This window comes from Silurus meridionalis, chromosome 12, assembly GCF_014805685.1.
Source record: "Silurus meridionalis isolate SWU-2019-XX chromosome 12, ASM1480568v1, whole genome shotgun sequence".
In the NCBI taxonomy this organism is placed as follows: domain Eukaryota; kingdom Metazoa; phylum Chordata; class Actinopteri; order Siluriformes; family Siluridae; genus Silurus; species Silurus meridionalis.
In genome coordinates this window covers 15,220,501-15,243,895 of record NC_060895.1, presented here as the reverse complement: position 1 = coordinate 15,243,895, position 23,395 = coordinate 15,220,501, and the positions used below count along the sequence as shown (strand labels likewise).

The 23,395-nt window shown below is 35.8% G+C and overlaps 1 protein-coding gene across 1 annotated transcript; it reads right to left on the bottom strand.

Annotated features, from left to right (window-relative positions):
• Nucleotides 1–14,376: 14,376 nt before the first annotated feature.
• On the bottom strand, nt 14,377–16,972 carry lpar6a (lysophosphatidic acid receptor 6a). Its single transcript, XM_046862118.1, has one exon. The coding sequence runs from the start codon at nt 16,176–16,178 to the stop codon at nt 15,057–15,059; it is 1,122 nt and encodes a 373-aa protein (XP_046718074.1). The 5' UTR covers nt 16,179–16,972; the 3' UTR covers nt 14,377–15,056.
• Nucleotides 16,973–23,395: the final 6,423 nt, after the last annotated feature.

The following is a 23,395-nucleotide window of genomic DNA, read 5'->3' as shown; positions in this document are numbered from 1 at the left end:
GTAAAAAAGGTAAGACAATATTTTGTGGAAACAAAAAACAAGATATTTAAAGAATACCCGTAAAAGAAAATAATATATTTTTTCATAGATTCAGCAAAGAAACACTCACAGTTTAGACACGTGCATTGTGTAGTGATACAATAATTACTTTTATTAAAAAAGCAAGAATGAAAATAAGGATTTGAGATGATCAAAACACATGAATTAAGGAATACCTGCAATACTGATTGGTGCTAATTGCTTGCAAAGATACAGAAAATAAAAACTTGTTCGGGTCACTTTAGTCCCATGTTGTGCATCAAAGGGTTAATGAACAGGGAAAGCAAAGAAATGCATTGAGTTGCTTTGAGATAACTCTTAGGCTTAACTTATTTTTAGAAATAAGTTCTAGTTAGAAACTTCATAACTATTTCATTTGTTTGTTTGCACCACTGAAACATTTAGATATCTGGTGCTTCATAACATTACAGGGTTAATTAAAGACCACAAAAGAGCACATGTTCTTTTAATGATAATGATGTTAGTTCATCTGGTGGTTCATCTTAGTTCAAATGAAAGTGAGAGAAAACAACACAAATAGTGTCTGCAACGTTTTCACCTTATTATCAAAATGTTGTAAATTTGTATCCTCTTTTAAGACAATGCTTGTAACCCTCATGTGCTAAATTAAAAAAAACTTTTTATGCTTGTTATAGGAGTAGGTACATACGTTTTGGTACATCTTTGTAGGTAGTAGTGTAGCATAACTAATTAACCAAACACTGTTTTATTTAATACTTTTTCAGACCAAATATCCTCAGATTGGATTCTGTTTTACTTTGCTAAAAATGACAATGGTTTAAAATGTCTGCTAAACAATTAGATAAATAAATGTACAATTGCCACTGACACATACTCAGAGACAAAACCATAATGTTTTGGAATATACCATAGTTTACAAAAGCCGTCTTCATTCCGGTAGTCACAATTCAGATCAGGGCAAGTACAGAGTGTTTCCCCCTTCAGGAAAGGGACATGAAGTAATGTCTGCTGTGCCTCAAGAAAAATAAATCAGGCCCCTATTGTAATTATTGTTTGTCTCATGACTGGACCCTTCAGATTTTCTGATGTGTAGCAACACTCTTTCCTGTGTTTTCAGAGTATAGTCACTCTTATTTTTAAAGTGTGAACCCAAGAGTTATCCACTGTGCAGAGTGTGCAAAGGATTTCCTTTTTTTAATGCTCCTCATGTGTGTTGGTGATGCTTGTCACAGTCTTGATAGTAAGAAGCTAGTTGGTTTTTTTCTGACTGATATGCAGAGATTGTGTATTTTATAGTTGTATTAGCATTTTAGAGTGCATGATATAAGAATTTTCAACCACAAACCTTTATATCACACACATACACACACGCAGGACCTCGTTCAGGTCTTTTTTGTGGTCCTTTTGTGTGTAATGTTCTGCTTTTTTTGTGCGTTTGAAGAATAAAATACAGGAAGAGGAAGAGCTCAGCAGATGCTGACTGACCCAGTGTTCTAGCATTTGTGGTAGTTATGAAGCTTTAGGGAAAAATCTGCTGGTATTTTCTTGATATTAAATATTGATTAAATCTTGATTTCTACCCCTGAAGCATGTCAGCATGATTAATAGTGGGTGCTCTATTAACCACTAGTTAAGATATCTGGCTTTTATCTGCTCACTGGAAATTTTTTTTAGTTAATCTTAATCAAGAAATAATAGAAAAAAACTATGTAATATTAGGTTACTCTGCAGCAGCATAGTTAAAATCTTTTTAACACTCAAAACTGCTCATGAATATGAGAACACCTTCAATGAAATAAAACATGGTGGTGGTTGTAGCAGAATCAAGCCAGTTTTCTGGTTGTGTAAAATAACTCCTGTTTTTGTAATATTTGGATTAAATTTATGTATAATAAAGAACTGAATGGATCTTATTCAAACTTCTGATTTCTGATGGCAACTGGTTTTACCAAAACTAATTTAGGTATAAATTATTTTGCTACTAGGTTCATTTTTTCAATCACTTCAATATGATGTGATATTATGTGCAAAATCATGATAGTCAGTCCCAAACTCCATATATCAGTGGAATATCAATTTCATTACAGCTTCAACATTTTAAAGGCAACATTTAACAATGACACTCAATACTGCTTGTCTGTACATTCATACATACAGTCACTTCAATAATGCTTAAATAAGTGTACACACTAATACTAGGTGTGAAGTTTTATGCCAGCAAAAAAAATTAAACTATTATATATATATATATATATATATATATATATATATATATATATATATATATATATATATATATATATATATATATATTATTTTGAATTGGGATGAATTGGAACGCTGACTGCACCCCAGGTCTCCTCACTTACATCAGTACCTGCCTTTCGTAACACCATTGTGGCTGATGAACACAAATATCCATAAGCACACTCGAAAATCTAGTGGAACATCTTCCCAGAAGAGAGAAGGGAATAATAAGAGCAAATTCGCACTAAATGTGGAATGCACTGCTCAAAAATCGCATGCCATATTATTGACCAGGTGACCCAATACTTTTGGAAATATAGTGTATATTACATATATATTTAGTCTGTGCCATTTCCAATCCTAACTGATGCCAATAATTTATTTATTTATTGTTATAATGATGAAACAGACCTTCCTTAGTACATTGTAAATATATATTTAAAAGATGAATTTTATTTCATTTTTCTTTTTTTTTTTATATAGACTGCTGTAGCAACACCGCAGGGTCATTTTCTATTTATATGTCGCTTTGTTAGTATTTTTACTGTCTCATTCTATTGTCTGTACACAATGTTTTGGGACTGGCTGGGACAACAAAGTATAGCGTGGCAAGCCTTTGTATTGTATGTTCGTGTAATGCATTCCATGTTCACTGTTTAAAGGTCATGCTCTGTTAAAAATGGAAATGGCCGGAAATTGCTTTCCTCAAAGTGGTGCTCAGGGCTCAAGAGATAGGCTGGGTTGCTCGGTAATTGTTGTGGCCGTCAGCCCCCTGTCGTCTCTGTGACACCTCCCACCACCCCGTTACAAGATTTGTAAGAAGGATGAACCTGTCCTAAAGCCTTCCTTCCTTTATGCCTAAGTGAGTATGCTTTCACTATGAACATAAGAAAGACCCCTGAAAGACATGGTGACTGAAAAACTTAATTTGCCTGCATTTGCAAAAGTTGTGCAGCTTTCCAATGCAGTTAGCACTTTTAAATCCTTAATTGGGCAAAGCAAAGTCTCAAACTGCAAAAACTAAAATGATAATATGAACTAATACATACATTCCACAATAGTAAACATAATTATAGCTATAGTTGTTATGTGCTGGTGTTCTTTAAGTATAACCTTTATAATCACTTGAAAATGTCTGTGGTATAAAAAGAATAAAATGTTCTGAGACTGTAAAGGAAAATAAATATCAACCAAAATCTCTTCCTTAAACTAATATTCTGTAGATGTTTGAGTATGTAGTTTACCTGTTTGTATATTAGCCAGTAAATGTGTATGTAGCTTAATGGTTATTTTTTTAATTGTGGCCGATGTATAGACTGCATCAGATGTTTAAATTACAGCCCACTTAGAGACTGTTCAGCACTTATATAAGCATATAAAATTGACATTCGTTATTCATAAGGGTGGGTTTATTGGTTACGATTTCCGGTTGGATGATTGCGCAAACTTCTCAGCACTACACTCTACACATCTTACTAGAATAGTAGATATAGTAAACTAGAACCAAAAACACATTACAAACAAATCTAGCAAACTTGTTTTTTTATTCCACTGCTTTGATTAAGAAGCTCCTTTCTATTGTTGTACTTTTTTTTTTAACAGAAATCACACAAACTGACACACCCAGAGAGGGATTTGGTGGTGTTCGTCAACAACTGATCTTAAGTCATACCTTGTTATAATCAGTTATCATGCTTATTCGTGTTGTTTTACATACGAGAAATGTTGCAATTGTGCTTCCTTAGTGATACCATAATAAATCTAGTGAAGCAGCTATAAGTGAGGGGGCTGACTATAGGATAGGTGTGTGGGTGTGTATGCTTTTATAACCCCACCTTACTTAGCAAGCCTTTACAGGCATGCATGTTCAATCATTGCACATGATTTCTCCAGAATACTGCATTCTTGTGCAACTGGGAAAAGCCTTAAACATTTTGGGAATATCCTACCTCCTTCCTGTGGGGGGAATTCTTACACAGAGTATGATTGCGTAGACATAGATTTATATATTTAAAAAAAGTGAGCAGACAGTTTCTGCTCGAAGGATACATTAAGACAGATCATAAAAATATACGAATATAACTTTAGTTTGGTTTTTATGACAACAGTCAATTTATAGATTGGAGGTTATAATGTTAAAAGAAAGAAACTTAAAATAAAATCAATAAATAAACATTACATTATGACTTTGCTGGACTGTTTCTTACACAAAAATGTATTTTTATATAGTAGGTGAAAACTACTTCTATATCTAATTCACCAAAAATCTTCACCTATAGGATTATGAAATTCTGAATTTTGGGAATTATTTTTAGATGTTCTTGTGAAGAACTCAAAGCAAATAATGACTCATCACCACCATCATACATCATCAGATACTGAGTATTGACTGCTGAATACGATAAAACCACAGGTAAACTGGCACAAGAGTGCTGTCTCCCTACACATCTCATCTGAAGCCAAGCTCTAAAACCAAAACCTTTATCACCACAGTCCTTCCTGTGCTTTCATTTTAAAAATGGGGAATGGTTCATGTAGGTGTTGCAAAGCTTCCGTTTACATGATAACAAAAACTACATAGACCAATTTATATCTCTGGTAACCTTATGATTGTGACAGAAGCATGTTTATCAACCTCACAAATTTTTCTGTACATTTTGATCACGAATATGTGCTTACAAATTTGTGGCACTGTTGCATGCTAAAGACCTTCTCATGAGTCACTTGTTTAGGTGTTGTCACTTGCTCATGGTTGTGTAACAATCAACATTAAAAGGTAGTAATCATTGCTATTAATGGAGGACCTGCCAGTTACTAGGGTTCATGTTTTTCAGAATGTACTGTAAATGTTTCATCAATGTACTTTATAAAAACAGGAAGCATCAACTTGTATGTATTCTTTCAATTCCATTGTTTAATGCCATAAACCTATCAAACAGAACACCTCGATTGTGTGTAAATGGTATCCATCGGGGCTCAATAATCCATAATAAGTCAGTACCAATGTTGTGCTATTCTAAATAGAGAGGAACTAAATATAAGGCCTGATATACCCAGCTGCATCAGTGCAGTTTGGTCAATCATTACTGTCCATATATACACAATCACACCTGTTATCCAGGTGATATTAATAAGATCAGAACCACATCAGCATATCATGGCTATGACAACATTCTGTATCTGTATTCATATTTAAAATCGATGTGCCTTCAACAGGAAGTATGCTTGAAAACACTGAAGATAACCACATCCAGCACTGTGTGCACGCTATATACATTTTGACTTTGATATTACCTTAGCTACTGTAAGTTCATCATTGGCTTCAACTCGAGTGGTGTGCAAGACTGATTTATCCCCCCCCCCTCCTCTAACTCCCCCATCTTACTGACAATTCAAATATGATACCCCTCTCATCTAGAGCCCAGTCAATTTTGCTCTCTTGGCTCTTGAATGGCTGTGGCATAATTTGAAAGATCTCAACTATAGTACCAATCCTTTTTCCCACTTGGGAGACCTGTTTTAACATGTTGCTCATGCATTATTATTACTATTTTAGTTTGTACTTTCCTATGATATTGTATGACAAATTTAGTTGGAATCAACAGAATCTCTCTATTTTTAACTAGAAGCCCTTAAAAGAAAAGTATACCTTGATTTGTGTTATTAGTATTGAATGCATCTGCTCATTCAGAATAATACATATTTATTTGTTTACATTCCTCTATGCTTGTTTCGAGTCAATATATCAGAAAAAAGTTCACTTTAAATGGTCAGACTCTCAGTTAAAATCACATGAATGTTGGAAACTGATAAGTGTGCACTCATTTTAACATTCTATCCTCGTGCCTGTTATACTTCTGCATTCCCAACTGTCACTGGTTACAGTGGCATATAAATTTGAAACTCGCCATATGGAGGGCAGGAGTATGACAGCATTTAGTTTGTATTGCTCTGTTGGTGTAGAAATAAAAGGCTACAGATGCACTGTTATCCAGCTATTGCAGTATATATGCTATACTATAAATCCTTTTGTTTTTTCGATTTTCAAGTTACATTACAAATCATACTTTTTTGCCCTTTGCCACTACCTGTATAGGTTTTGTGTTTTAGTTGTGTCCTGTCTTATGTGGCCTTGTGCTGATAAACCCTGGTTATGACTGTGGTTTTAATGTCAGGTTGTCTATTAGTTCTATATAGAAGAGGGTAGAGAGAAGGTCTATAGTAAGTTCTGTGGCTAAACGTTTTTGGATTTTTTTTTCTTCAGGTTTTCACTTAGTAGTTTCATTCAGCGACAAAAATAGATTCACTGGTGGGCAAACTGCATATATTTTCTTTTAGACTTGTGGTTCAAGATTTTTTGTGTATCATTGTTCCTTCATGTACAAAACAGGCTGTCAATTAATGCACGCTACCACAGTGTGCAATATCACATTTTACTTTGATCTAAAAAATAAAAAAAATTAGTTTGAAAACATGTTTTTAGAATATGGGTATTAATTTATTTTGAAGACTGATCTGATGGTTTTTACATGATTGTTTCTCAGGCATTGTATATTGCATGAATGGCCACAACTTTCTGATATCAGCTAAGTATAGCAATTTCCTGTTTCTTTTGAATTTCATGTGGGCAGATAATTGTTGTTTAACTGCACATGAATGAATGTTCCTTATTTGAATCCTTGTCTCTATAACCAGTTCTCCATGGTTCATGTGTAAACTGGACTGCAATGTAAAACTGGAAAATCCTCGCCCATGTAATCAGTATGTGTTAATACATGTGCGTGTACAGACATGCTGAAGTTTAAGAAATCTCTCTTGTAAGTGCAAACTGACGTGGCACAAGACAGAACATATAACGTTGCTACTATCAAGTGAGTTGAAATGCCAGTGGAATTACTCATTGCACCCTTTTCATTTTGTCTCCAGTCTTTTTTGTGCACTAATACTAAATATTTGGACAACTAAGAGTAATGCGTCCAAGTGTGTCTTTAGACACACAGCACACTCACTAACATAAATCAGGGAGATGTGCTTCCAAAAAGTAAAGAAAGAGACAAATGTTTAATATGCATAAAGCCATAAAGGAAACATCCAGAAGGCTGAGTAAACAGGCTATTATTAATGTCAGCTACAACTATGAAGCCACTGTATATTTATATATGCCCGAATTTAATGAAGCTTTGAGTTTTATGAGCGCGACTGACCAAGCAATATAAGTTCCGTAATTATCAAAAAATTACATGCCAACAAATAGACATGATCATATGACCACAAAACAAACAGGCACACAGCCGATGAGGTAAGATGCGAGCATGTAAACTCAGCATGTTCTTTGTTAGGTGCAAACCCTAGCGGGGGTTTGTGAAACTGACAAAAACTAGTTCATACCACAGTAGTCAGAGATGTTTAAATGAATCGAATGTAAGAGTTTACTAATAAACAAAAGCAGTTTTGAAATAAATAACTTGGGATCAGTTGACTTTTTTTAAATTCCAGGCTCTACTAAAAAATAGGGGTTTAAGCCTAAGCCTAGTTTAGGGCACTTAGGAAGTGTAAATAACATCACAGTAGCAAATATATAATCGGTGAATCTGGGAAAAAGGATTATTCTGGTTTTATGTGCTAGTTTGGAAATCTCAAATGAGTGGATTTACTTCAAATATTACTTAAAAAATATGTAACTGTAGCGTTATATGGCAGCTAAAAACACAGTTGTGTGAAAACAAAAAAAAAATCTGAAATAACATATTAAGGTCTGTTTGTGAAAGCAGAGTTGTGTATTGGGATACAGTGTGTGTGTACTGGTTATTCTCACAGTCCTGCAGGGACTTCTATTAAAGTGATAAGATAAGAGTTGTGTATGCAGGCTAGTCTTCTTGGTGCACGTGAGAGTTCTCATGATACTACGCAGAAAGCCTATGAACGTCAACAAGCAACTTACGTAAACACACCGATCCCTTGCAGCAAAAGCTTTGAGGGTTTTTTGTACATATTTAAAGCACAAAATAGCCAAAAGACATGTCAGCACAAACAGTGTGACTAAATGAATTCCTGCATATATATTTTAGATTTTAGTGAAATGAGGAATACAATGAAATATGTTTAAGTGTTTTGCTTCCTGATAAGATTTTGTGTATTGTTAACTTCTATGTTGTACGTTGACCCTGTGTTAGATGAACTTAGAATTTAGACAGCTTCTTGATAGTAAGAGGTCATTTTAGTGCACTGGGATGATAAGAGCTAGATCTCTGACTTTCTGTCAAGTTCCTAAAGCCTGAATATCCTATATTCTGGAAATTCCCTACCCCTTTCCTGTGAAGAAAAATTTTACACAGAATATGGTTGCATAGACATTTTTATAATAATAAAATGAACAGACAGTTTCTCCTCAGAGGATATGTTTATACAGATTTAGCAGTGTAGCAGTCCCATTATTTTTTATACATTAGATTTTATATATTATTTCACAGTCCCATTCTTTCTTCAGAAATCAAATGCTCTAAACAATGTCTGATTATACTCATGATTTAGTGTCCTGAAACAAACATGGTGGGTAAAATTTCAGCCCAGATTTGGTTAATGGATGAGTTATTTGTCTTTACTGCAGGCCTTTGACATTGTGTTTTTACACTAAACGATCTGTGCTTATGAATAATCATCATGTGTAGTATTTAACACATTTAAAATCCGAGAATCTAATGCAGAACTAGATGTGATTTAAACAAAATGTGTACCCTGAAAACACTTGAAAACCATGAAAATAGCCAAGAGGACCAAATCCTAGCACTGAGAGCACACAATATGAATTTTGATTCTCTCAGCCTTAGATATTATAAGTTCATAATTGGCCTGAATCCAGAGATTACATATTGTTTTGTAATTTTCCCCATTTTACTCAACAGTTACTGACAAATCAAATTTGCTACCCATCTCATCTGAAGAGCTCAGTCAGTTTTGGCTACAGGCCATTAATAGCTGTGGAATGGTCGAACTTGCAATGTCCAACTATAGTACCAACACTCTTTTCCTCTCTTGAGAGACCTTTTTCCCCTTTTGCGCATGCAATTATTATTTTAGTTTGCATTTACTCATATTATATACAATATTCAACAAATTCCAGCAGACCTCTATACTTAAATATATGACCTGTGAATCTTTCTGGCAATTTAACACATTTAAAATCCATTACTGAGCTGTGAGAACGAGGGGTTACCATTGCATTCTGACACATTCTACAATTTAGGATTAAAAGTAAACAAAACTTTTTTTGAGCAATATGAATTGAAATTCAACCAAACCAACACTTACAATCAGAGACAAGCACCATAAATCAATCTAAATTTATAAAGAAAATACACAAGGCAGTAAAATCAGAGGTGTGACATCAAATAAAATATCAAAACATGTTTACATGTAAATGATTATTAATATAAGCAACATTATTCTAAAGAGTTCACTGTAAAATAAACTGTATTGAGTTCTACAGCTTTGACGTGTGTAGCTTCCCTTCTATGAAAATTTTTTCATCTGCTGTGATATTCTATTTCTAGCTAATCATTGGTGTGAAAACCCACACTAGAGATAAACAATAATATTGCAACCATCTACGCTCTACGCTTAACTTTGCAACCTGCAGACCTGCAGACCATGTAGCTGCAGTTTCTGTCACAGAACCTTTCAATCAGTGCTAGAGGTAGATGTAAAACTGAAGCTTATAGCCTAGGGCTTGTTTCTGTCCATCCGGCATGAGCGTGTGTTCTGAGTCAGCTTGCTCAACTAAACTTTCTCACAGCATGTTCATGTCAATAACCCCCCCCTAAGCTCCTCTTAAAGATTAAAGAGAGACAAAAACAAAAAACAACATGGCAAAGAAACATGGCTGAGTTTTTTCAGTTGGGGGCTTTTCTGTTTTGTTCTTGAACAGGGAGTGGTCAGAATGCTTATATGTTACTCTTTGATGGCCATGATGCCCTTCTAGTTCAAAGGTCAGCGTCAGGTTCAGACTGGCCTTTTTGTTTGGATACACAAACCTCCACACCCTTTCAAGTAATCTTTACTTTAGCTGTGAATACTGTTTGTAAGTAAGTTCCAGATCCTAAATATGACAAATAAATGAAAAAATGAACAGCATAATAAAATGTATACATACAGCTCACTACAGCAGTGGTATTCAAACTTTATGCCAACATTTGAAAGATATTATACTTCTACTCACAGCTGATTATATACAGTACCATTCAAAGGTTTGGACACACCTTCTTCTTCAGTGTTTTGTTCAGTGAAGGAAAAGCAGCAAACAAGTACTCAACATCTCAAAGCACTGATTTAAGATATTTGGAAAACCATTCCAGGTGACTACCTCATGAGTCTAACTGAGAGAATGCCAAGAGAGTGCAAAGCTGCTATCAAAGCAAAGGGTGGCTACTGTGAAGAATCGAAAATATTAAACATATTGTAGGTTATTTAACACATTATTTTTGTTTTATTGTAATTTCAATGTCTTTAATATTAACATATAATGTTGTATATTAATAAACAATAAAAATAAAGATCATTGAATCAAATATTTGTTAAAAGCATGTCAAAAAACAAATGTAAAATCTTTATAAAGCAGGGCTAGCACATTTATAACAACCAGTCATGTAGTGAAGCTTAGCTCAGATACAGTTCACAATTACAAATAGAACAAACACGTTTTGCTTCTGCCATAAGAAAATATTCTGGTTGCAAGTAAATGAGTTTACAATAAATGCATACAATGTACTTGTGTAAAAAACTGTTCTTTTCAATAATATGCATGGTTACTCGCATGTTAAAGCAAAAAATCAGCAACCTCTTTAGACCTCATAGGAAGTGTCTCAGTGCTGTTATTCTCTCCAGTAGACATGTGACTAAATAAGTACTTTGGGGCAGCTTTTTGTGGAGACAAATGCATTTTAAGGTTTATGCATTTGTCAAATCACATACATTTACTGTCACACACCATATATTCAAAAGAGCATGTGAGAACCTTAGAGGCAGCCATGGAGAATATTAATTTGTAATTTATTAGCATTGGGGAGGACCCTTTGTGTTTATACCCGTTTGACCCTTTTGTGTTTATATTTGTGATGGATGGGTGAAAATCTTTTAAATAGTGACTGACATTTTTTAATAAAAGTTGCTTTGGATCATTAGGTGAAGACAGTGAGATACCATACTTGAAACCCTTGGTCTGCATGATCTGGATCACATGATTGGCTGATTGATCGAGTGAATGAATGAGCAGAAGTGGAGTGAGTCTTATTGATGTGAATATATTATTATTTGCAAGTAGATATAATGAAATAGAGAGAATACATGTTGCATTTTTTTTTATAAGATTACTGTTATCCATATTTTGTAAAATCTGCAATCACTAAGTTATACTTAAATAGGAATAGCCCCGCTCAACTTTTCACTGTAAAGTACGAGTGTCTCATACGGCCTTCCTTCCTGCAAAGTCGTTTATAACAAGAAAGAAAACGCACTCTGAGCACTTTTCTGTTGCACTTGTAAAACTCAGGCAACTGTAGTGGTTAAACACACTTATCTGGAAACCAATTTGAGGCTATTCAAAGACCAAACATTACAGTACATCCATGTATTTATCTACAATTTGGCATGGTGCTCCTATGTTTGTCAATTCAAGTTCAGTACTATTTTCATATAAAATGTTTATACATTGTTATTAAAATGGTGTACAAAATCATTTTATAATAAACCTATTTTAATAGTAATACTGTATTGATTCAAAGGAATCATCAAATTGTTTGAGAAATAAAAGCATGTTAGTTACTCAATGTTTTCAGACTAATGAGTCAGTAAGCAGAAACATCAGGGATTTTAAAATTCTCCCGTCTATTCATGTGTCTTTATATTCAGCACAGTTCTTTAGGGGCAATAGGATACTGTGCATTGATGCATGTGAAGAAAAAAAACACTGAAAAATGATTGGGTATGATTATAAATATATAAAATATTTTTAAATAATATTCAAAAACAGAACACTTTTAGAAACATTATAATCTAATATATGTGTCCATGCACAATTTTATTGTAGTTGTAAAATAGCACATACTCAAAACTAAATGTTGAAGATCAGGCTGTTAGTTTCCCGACTCAGGCCTCCTACACACTGGTACTCATTTGTGCGAGCGCACTACATCAAACTGATGAAGCCTGACCAAAACAGGATGGTGCTTTTTTTTTTTTTTTTTACAGCCATTAACAGCACCCTCACTGGGTCTGGCTCTAAAAGCTCACTGAACCTCCTACATGCACTGAACACCACAATAATCAAAACATTGAGCTGTAATTTCCATCTGCTATGCTTTTTTACTCACTGAATGTCAATAGAATGAATTAAATCTGAGTACAAAAGGAAAAATATGACTACATCATATACTGCACCTCCTGAAAGTAATATGCCTCTCATTATTTGTTTTTTTTTTTTTGCAACACCAAGTTTATTAAAATTAATCCTTTTTGATACTCTATTCAAACTGACTTTCTATAGAAATAAAAATACATTTCAGATTTTCTCAATTCAAATATCTGAAAGAATTCACCAACTCCTTTTAACCGTGTCACTAAGGAGCAATATTTGATATTCCTGAGCACTCATACTTAATATATTAAACAAGTTAGTGTTCATTTCAAACTAACCAGCGTCCAGTTATGGCTGCACAGTGAATCTCTCTAAACGTCCGGAGGTCTCACAGCTCAAACTGCAGATTTGATCTGATTAGATCAACCCTGCACTCATTAGGACCAAGGAACTGCCTGTGAAGCTTCATGATGAGGTTGTTGGGACAAAATAAATAGATGAGCACATAAGCAAAAAGGACAAATGCCGGAAAAGGGTCTAAGAGGTCAGCTCACACTTCAGGAGTTACAGAGCTTACTGGATAAAATAGGAAGACAATATCATCATCAGGGATATCAACTCTATGATGATCTATTCTTCATTGGAAGGTTACCAAAGGAAGCCACTTCTGAGAAATGCTGAAAAAGAATTACACATGAACATTTTCTAGAAGGCATGTGATGAAACCTCAGTTGTTAATCCAAAAATAGTTTTTAGTGAAAAACCAAACACACACTCAACACAAAGGCAACAGTTCTACCATCAAAAAATGGTGGCAGTAGCATTATGCCCTGGCTATGGCTACAAAAGGAGGTGAGGGGAGTTTTATATAGTCGGTACTATTGGGTCAGTGAAAACTTATCAGTTAATAAGGGTTTAGATGTGTACATTTTTAATTACTCTTTAAACCTGCAGGTTAACAATCGGATTTGTTTAATCACTTTAAAAAGATCAGAAAGACATTACATTTAAAAATACTTTAATTTAAAGTTGTAATGCAGCCCCAACCACATGATATGCATAATTTAAAGGAAGAAGTGCTAAGAAAACCAATGATTTTTACACCCCCATGTCAAGGGTGTAAACTCTTCTGCCAGTTTTGGGTGAGTCGTGTCTGCCTAAAGAGTTAGAACAGCTGCTTCTGGCTTAGTAGTCGCCAGGAACAAAGACTGGCTCTTTGCCAGTAGACACTCCCTTTCAATATACAAGCATCAGAAAGCTATTCATTTGAAAAATAAATAAATAAAAAATTAATTCTTCACAGCAGAGGTACGTTATTTATTTTTTTGCCTCACTATTAACAGAATAATTTAGAAATGCATTGTAGTTCTTATTTCGCACATTATCATCATGATTGTTACTGGTGTGTGATTTTGTCGTTCAGTTTGTGTTAATGGAGATAAGGCTTCTTTTCAGGCATCTGTTTTGTAAATTTGAGTAGAAAGGCTGTGTCCCAACCAATATTAATAATCAATCAATAATCAATAATAAGGTAGCAAATGACATTTAAAAAGACTATATGATTAATATACTGTCCAATAAAATGAAGTTAAAATATCACAAGAAAATTGAGTTCATTTTTATTAAAAATTATAATAATTATAATTATAATAAAATTGAGTTAATTCTTATTATTCTGTGTTTGTTTTTCCATGAAATACATCAGGTCTGTCTTCCGTCGTGTGAAATGAAAGAAAAACATTATAATACTGTATTTTCCAGTTTAAATGATTTTTATTAAAAAAGCAAAACAGGTGGGGGGGGGGTTGTTGGAGAACAGTGCAGAAGAACGTGCTAATGCCAATGCACACCTCTGTAGCATAAAGTGCTTAAAAAAATAAAAAATATTAAAAATAAAGCAAAGCCCACAAAAAACTTAATGCTATGACACATCAGTATATTAAGATTTTATGCTTAATATTTCTATACAAAAAAAGCCACAAAACACAAAAACATTCAAAACCACAATCTGTAATGACTGTATCAGCAACAACAATCCACAAATCTGTCCTGCTAGTTTCAGACTGGGACTTTCAGGTATGGACTAATTTTTAATACTATTACAATGTCCTGGTACAATACTTTATTATTTGCATTTACTTAAGTGCATTCAGGTCTGTGTTCCAAATGATCTTAGCTTTTGTGATTCACAGTAATCTAATTACATTTCTTAAAAAAAGGCTCTTTCTCCAGAGATAAATACTTTACTTTAGATGGATATTTATATACATGTCATTCTATACTGATTGCATGCATATTTTGCAGGATGTAAAAAACACCTGTTACTGATCAGACAGAATTACACAGACTCTTCTAAACACTGTAGTAACACTTAACTGTACACTAACCGAACGGATATTTGTAGCAAATATACACCAGTATTAAGAGTCCCGAAGTCTCCTCATGCAATAGACTCTTGCAATGGATTGAAGAACATCTTGTTTTTAAGACTCCTCAGGCTGAAATTAAAGCTGGAGCTGGTCTCTGATTGCATCGCTTCAGAGTACTTCATGCTATAGTTTGTGCCCATCTGTGACTTCCTTCTGATGGAATTTTGTATCGTTTCTGAGGTAAAATAATACACGATCGGGTCAAAGCAACAGTTGGTTACAGCTATGCACAAGGCAATTGGATAAATGGTCCTGACCACAGTTTCAGCTGCACAGCCTTTTAACATTTTTGTGCGCACCAGCGAGTAAAACACAAGGTTCACATTATAAGGAATAAAACAGAAACAGAAGATAAATAGGTGCACCATTATCATTCGCAAGATCTTCGTCTTGTTATGCTTCCCACCTCGAGTGACTGTCAGTGGCCTCCGCAGAGTCTGAAGAACCATTGCAGAACAGAAAACGTTGAGGAGCAGTGGTATGAGGAAACCCACAGTCTCTATGAAAATCACCACCTTGGATAGATGAGACTTCCACTGCTTGGAAGAGAAGTTCTCAAAGCAGAACTGAGCGGAGGAGTTATTTTGGCGGGGGGTAGAATCCAGCAAGAAGCCTGTTGGCAGACTCCCTGAGAGCACCAGCACCCATACTGCAACACATACTATTTTTGCATTGCGCTTGGTTCGAAGTTCCCGTGAACGGAGAGGGTAAACGATGGCCAGGAACCGGTCCACACTGATGCAAGTGAGGAAAAGGATGCTGCCATACATATTCGTGTAGAACAGAGAGACTGACAGCTTGCAAAGCACGCCACCAAAAGGCCAGTCCTGTCGGATAAAATAAAAGACCCGCAATGGTAGAGTGAGAACAAACAGCAGGTCTGACACCACCAGGTTCATCATGTATGTGGTGGTTTCATTACGGACTTTCAGTGTGCAGGAAAAGATGTACATAGCTATAACATTCATTATGAGTCCCACCACAAACACAATGCTGAACACTGTGCTGTAGAGCGGATACTTAAATCCATCATTCTTGGGGCACATGCTCAGGTCTGAGATGTTTGTGGCATTCCTGATGCCCCACTGCAGAGTTGTACTGTCCATCTGTCCATCCGAGGTGATGTTGTGCATCCCTGCACAAAAGAATGGTATCGTTTTCAGTAGAAATTATACAGCAGATATACTGTGGGGGAATTCCCTTGTTGCAGGATCCAGAATGAATGGTTGGTTGGACACAAAGCAAAAGGAACCTGAGGCATTCCTTTAAAGTGTCTTTGACCAAAACACTCTTGCTGGCCAGGACACAGAGATCTCTTTCATGTGCTTGCTTTCAGGGCAGCATGTGGTTGCAAGCGTTTAAACGCTTCCCTTCAGCATTCCTTAGCAGAGACACTGGGCTGAAAGCAGCTCTCCCTAGAGACAGGAGACAAGCTGTAGCTTCCTCCTCTCCTCCCCCCTTTTTTCAACACTCTGCCCCTTTCTGATTCACCCCAAAGGTAAGGAGCTGGCGGCTGACTCACTCCGGCTTCACTCGTCCATGAAGATTCATTTAGTCCATGAGGAAAAGCCACAAGTGAACAATAGTAGTCCAAAAAGTCTAATGAAACGTCTTCCTGAAGACCAAAAAAAAAAAAATGAATCAATCCAGAATCAATTACTATCCTACATCCAAAATGATCCAGTGATCTTACTCCTTAGTGTGTTTTGAAACATTCCAACGATTTAAGTGGCCTTTTTTGTTTTGTGGAATCACACAGCTGGTCCTGTTTAGGAAAAAAGGCACACCAAAAGCACCTGTGGACTACAACACGCTGTGCTCCCGCAGCATGGATCCAATGCAGTGTCTCAGCATTACTCCCAGTGCGTACGGCAGCGTGTACTTACTACTTCTCTTCAGACTGTTTCCTGCCCCCTGCCCCACCTCTTTCTCTCTCTCTCTCTCCTGTCAGTATGTCTTCCGGCAACAGCCTAGGAGGAGCATTGTTCTCTATGTTGAAAGTGTGCGTGTGGGGGTGGGGTTTTTCTAATGTGGGGCATTCAGTATCACATTAAGTTTTGTATTGCCCACCCCCAATCCCCTATCCCCAATATTTATGCAACAGATTTTATTCTGCCATAATTCGGTCATTTGAGAGTTGCTCGGATGGAGCTGATCATTTTGAGTGTCTTGAGTTTCATCAGAAGGATTTGTTTTCCTACCAGCGAGTGTGAAATTCCCTGACGTCTTGCAAAGAGACTTTTTGACCACTAGGACTCTAGTGTGGGTTGCAGCAGGTCATTGCGGTGACTGAGATTTCGAAAAGAAAAGTTAAGGACATGGGGTGGAGGGTAGACTTAATGATGGTTTGTTTGCAAGCTTTTGTTTTGTGGTATGCTTTTGTCCTGCCTCTTTACTGAACTTTGCTTAAGTGAAACTTGCCACTGGGGAAACTGGCCACCGATCAGTCTGTTAAACACAAGCTTTTGTTATTAATGGCTTTAAGAGGGAGAGGGATGCAGTTGCAGATTGCCAATTATTTCAAAGGAACTAGATATAATTTGTATAAAATAGTTCGTTTGCATTATTCGGAAGGGATTTATTTTAATTCAGTTCAATTGCTTTACTGTGCCTTCTATGTATCCCACAAGCTTTTAGAACCTTACTAGCTGAGTAACATCAAGACAAATAACTATAAATTCATCCTGAAATCTGCAACCTTGCTCAATTCTTTTTTCTGATATTGTGATTGTTCATAAAATTGTGAAAATTTGATTGTAATCATACACCTCAGTTCAATAGGGGCACCCACACAGAGTGCAGCTTGCACCTGTACTAACTTGCAAAATGCAAATGTTTTTTCCTTTACAGAGATCACTTCCTCACACAATCTGTAATGGCCTAATTTATCACCTAAGCATAACCACTCAATTTTTTTTACTCTCTAACCATAAACCTCACATAGGTTTAAGTGTAACGCATACTGTAGTCCTGAATAAACATGCCACACCTTCTTTACACACACTACCATTTTACTTTAGGGATCTTTACATCCCTCCTAATAACACGTTTGAACTGTGAAATTTACCATTTCTTTTTATGAATTCACACTTTGTCATGGCTATGGGGGGAAAAAAGGGAACACCACAAGCAAACTCTAGTACAAGTTCCCTTCTCTACATCCTCTTGTCATTTTTTAGGCCACCCCTTTATGAATCACCCACTTCACTTCTCCTATTAGGTCATATTATAGAACATTTGATAGCGTATTCATGCCACATATTGCGCTACTGTGCGAGTTTAAACTGTTTTAAGCCATTGGAAAAACTGAACAAATGTACATTGGAAAGCTCTTTGCTAGGCGATCGACAGTGATAACAGAGCCGGACAATCTGGGCTTTCATCTCATTTTCTTTATGTAGTATGTGTAATTACACAAACTTCACAAACAGTTATAATGTAATTACTGCCAATGCACACTCTGCAACAGATGGAATACAGACATATGTCATATCTAAATTCACACGCGCATCAGCTTGTGTATAATCCATGATGCGCTGCTCTAAACACTAAATAAACCCCTCTATAGAAACATACAGATAATACTAGAGGTGCAATTAACGACACTAGTTCCATGTTCTACACTAGCGTATTTGCAGGAAAATAAAAACCTCCCGCTCACATGACTTCTTTTGTTGGGAGCCGATGCACTCTCTTAATCTCAAATGGATGCCTGTGAACCCTTCTGGCAAACAAAACAAAAACACAGTTGCTCCTATTCACTTTCCTGTTTCTCAGCTCCATGACAAGCAGTGTTTTGTTTCGTCTTATTAAACTTCAGGAGAAAGAAAAATTCGAGACTGAACAGGACTCACATGTTCAATGACCATTTCCAGCTGCAACAATGTAAGTGATAACAAGAACTTGTTTCATGGACATTCCACAACATTTAAAGTGAACATTAATTGAGAGAAAGGTTTATTTGTCGCTTATTAAGAAAATAATCATTGCTTTACAAAATAAAAGTGCTGAGCTCTGAGACTGACCCCCTCGACCAACCCCTCGACCATTTAGAACGATGTTATTTACTTTTTATAAATGCGATGAAAATGTTAACAGTCAGCTGAGGACATATTATATTAGTAACAAACCCTCAAGGCATTCCAGTCTGTGTTATATATATACCAGATGTTACGGTTTTCTTTTATGGAGCGAGTCGCTCACATTATTCGCTCAATAGGTTTGACGTTGTGAGACTATAAATAAAAAAAAAGTGTTGTTTTGATGTCTTTGCTGACACGGTGAAACGTATAAACATGTACCATGCAGCCATTGTTCTTTCTCCCCCTGCGGTTTTGTCCGCGTTCACATACCATCGAGGTCAAGGAGATGCTACGCTTCAAGCCTTTAAGACAACTGAGCATGATGACTAAATGAAACACACGTGGTCCCAGGTCAGTTCAACCACCTACAATGGCAGGAAAAGACCAAGGACGAGACGGCGTGCCGGTCCGCTGTTATTGTTTCTGTCACGCGCTTGCTTTGTCTTATCCTAATTGTGTTTAATGTTGTGGGGCGTCCTTCTGGCGGTCTTCTGTTCCCATACCCTTCGAATTCTCACATTTTGAATGGTCACTAAATTTTTATTCGTTTTCTATAAAAGCAGATCTCAGGTTAAATAAACTTGTGCTTTTGCATTATAATATTTTCTATAATGTTGGTATAAGGATGTACCATAACTTGAGCCTAAATAATGGACAGATTTTTTTAAATGTAGTTATTTAACATGATAAAAGATCAAACTTATTTCCTATATGTTGTATATAAGGGGATGTTTATGTCAGGATATACGGAAGGAGTCTCCAGATTCGATGCTTTGTAGCAGTCAGTAGTAAAATTGAAAGACGTCATTGTGGTTCCTCTTTTTCAATACCCTCACGACATAAATAAATACAGAAATGTATTTCTTTTTTTATATTATTAACTTCAAGAGACCATTGATGGAACAACCAGCTGATATAATGTGAGTGATAACAGGAACTAAAACTTGTTTCACAGATTCTCCACAACATTAAATGTAACTTTAACCAGATAAAATATACAATGTCATTCTTTATTTAAAAGCTCATCTAACTCCAAAACCAATTGCTGTGATATAAGAGGATTAAGTGTCTTTGGGACATGCCATTATTATGAACATGATAAAAGCAGCTCCGGTAGACACCCGTCCACTGTTGTTGAGTTCTTTAAAACGGCATACCCCAAGTGCTTTATTCCACATTTCATGATATTGTTTCAGTAACAAATTGACCTGTAAGGCAACACTACATTTCAAAATGTTTCATTATAATGTATACATTATAAAATGTATATGTCTTGACATCCTTATAGTTTTTTTTTCCCTTATAGTGTCCAGATTCTACATGCCCTCTTTCATATGCCTTCTTGATCCAGCACATTTGCAACAGCCAAATAACCAGAGCTTCAAACATCTGCCAACTTTTATCTTTGAATATCCTTAAACTCAGTAACTTTAACTCCATTCCACTGTGGGGTGTTTACTCTTTTCACTAAGGTCACTTAAGTTAGCTGGTAGTGCCAGGGAGAGAAAATGGCAGGAATTTACAGTAAGAGCCAAAATTCTTTAAGGCTGCACAGTTTTCCACATATGCAGAAGGAAGAAGTAAACTGCAATGCCCTTTATTTGACAGATAATGTAGTCTGGCCAGTGGAAGTCATGCATTTAAAAATGCTACACACTTAAGTCAGCTGGTAGCGCTAGTGCTATATATAATGCTAGACGTTATATATAGAGCACGAACTTAAGAAGCAACAGTCCCAGCAGTCTCTGATAAACAACTAGAAGCTATAATCATGACATACTGTGTTACCATTTCATTTTACAAAACAAGTTACTGAAATACCCTGGAGGTTACAGACCAAAGGCTTCAACATGTTCTGAATTTATTCAAAGTTCTAGATTAATTTGTTTGCTTTTGAACAGAAATCATGTAAGCCTGGGATACATCACTGATCATACAGGACAAGAGCAACGTTTGTTCAGCTGGTGACGCATATTGGTTTTCAATCATTTTTCATTAAATCACAGTTAACACCACAATGTCCATTTATCAATTAGAAAAAAGTTACACATAATCCCAAAACCTTTTTGTATGTAAAATACCCTGTGCAACTTTGAGCTGACAGATAACTCATTGCAAAATCAAGTAATTATATTTAAATGTCACACTCATAAGAGAGTGGGAAATCAATATTATTATTAGACTTTGTAAAAATTCACAATTAAATGAAGTTGTTTTCAGAACTGTTTGCTGACTGAGATCATTGAAAGTAATACAAATTCTAAAGACTCTTTATTTTAAAAATGTAAAATAAACTTCATAGCGGAAGACTAAAAGAGAAATACATTAAGGCACCAACAGAATTGAAAGTTTGTAGTAAGGATTTTGCCAGACATTATTCAGAAGATAATGTAAACTTGATGCCAGGTCACAGCATGAAACTGAAACAGAGGAACATTCACCTCAGGAGCACAAAGTTAGCACGACTTTTACTAAATTGATGGTTATTGTTTCTTATGACATGACTAAGATTATTTCAATGTAACTGAAGTGGACTGAGCCTTCTCACAGCACAAGCTTGTGGAAGCTTTCTAGAGTTGTGCTAGCGGAAATGCTCATTTAGTTTAAAAAAAACAAAAAAAAACTGCTTGCATATGGAGAATCTTGCAAAAGCACATATGTAGTAAGACAGGAAATCAAATACCTCCTCTTCCTTTACAGACCTTACTTCTGTACACAGTTGCCTAATCCAAAACCCTCAGTATTACACTTTAACCAGAAACCTAAATGTAAAACAAACCTGGATCAACAACCACATACTTATTTAACCCACACACATGACTACTTTAAAGAGCTTTATATCACTCCTAAAAGTAGACACCGTACAACTGTCATCTCTAACACACCTTAAAACATGTCAACACAGAAAAACAAAACAGCAAAACACCCACATCAAAAGCACAAAGGTCATCAGTTTTCTTTTTTTGAAACCATTTTTCCCCCTCTTTTTTTTTCTTACACCTTCAATAGACAGACTCAAGTTTTGCCTGAATTACTGCACTATTCTGTAAATCGTCAAATATATAATACCCCAATAATAATTGGTTCTTTCTATATGTAGTTCCCAAACTGTTACCACAAAGTTGGAGGCACACAATAGTTTAGGATCTCTTTGGACTCTGTAGCATAAAATGTTCCCTTCATTTGAACTAGGAGACCCAAACCTGACACTTCAGCTTTTTCAATTGTGTTGCGCTGCAGTATCATTAATAATTGTTCAAAGGGCCTTAGAAAAGGAGCTGACCAAGAACCCAATGGTCACTCTGACTGAGCTCCAGAGATCTTGTGTGGTGATGGGAAGGACAATCCTCACTGTAGCTCTCCACTGATCTGGGGTTTATGGCAGAGCAGCTAAACAGAAGCCTCTGCTCAGTGTAAAACACATGGAAACCTGCTTAGAGATTGCTAACAGGAACCTGAAGGACTCTAAATCTGTGTTGGCAAACTCTAAACGGGCTTCCTCTTTTATCAGGATATCAGAAGTAAGTTTGAAATAATGCCCATTTTTGATCGTTCATCTGTTTGTGCACTCAAACTACATGGAAATGAGTTGTGTGAGAATGAAAAGTTTGTAAAGGAGGCAAATAAAATCCTTTAGTTCAGGTTTAACCACACAAAACATTTACACACAACACAAAAGTTGTCACATTGCCCATTGAAACTCACCCCAAATAGTGATGCCTGAACAAACCGGGTACTGTGTGTCTACTGGCTTTGAAACTATGACCAAGTCTGTTATAGCTACACAGAATTACGCTCAGTTTGTATGAACAGTTGTAGCTGATGACGGACATGAATTCATTTGTATAATGTAAAACAAAAAGAACAAGTACAGACATTTCTTTTAATGGGAGTATTTATTTCAGCATTACCAGAGCACTCGCATTAAATACAGCAAAAGTACTCACCAACTGATCAAATCTGTGTACCAGAAGTGTTCAATAGTTTTCTAAAGCAAACTGAATCCAAAATGAAACAGGAACTTAGCTCAGTTTCATCATTTTTGTAAAAGTGCTTTGCTACAATTTTTTTTTAAATATTTTCTTTTTTTTTTTTACATTGTCACTAAGTAAACCTCTCAATTTTTCAGTGCTTTCAATTGCTTGTAGTCGTGGCTGTGAAAAAAGCTAAATGATGTCACTTAAAGCATTAGAGAGGGTGTTTTCCTTGTAGTCAAAACAACCAAGTATATTTACTTAAAATCTCCTGGTAACAGACATTGTGACTTT

Coding starts and splice junctions, on each gene's coding strand:
- lpar6a (XM_046862118.1), bottom strand. CDS start 16,178: ATGCACAACATCACCTCGGATGGACAGATGGACAGTACAACTCTGCAG.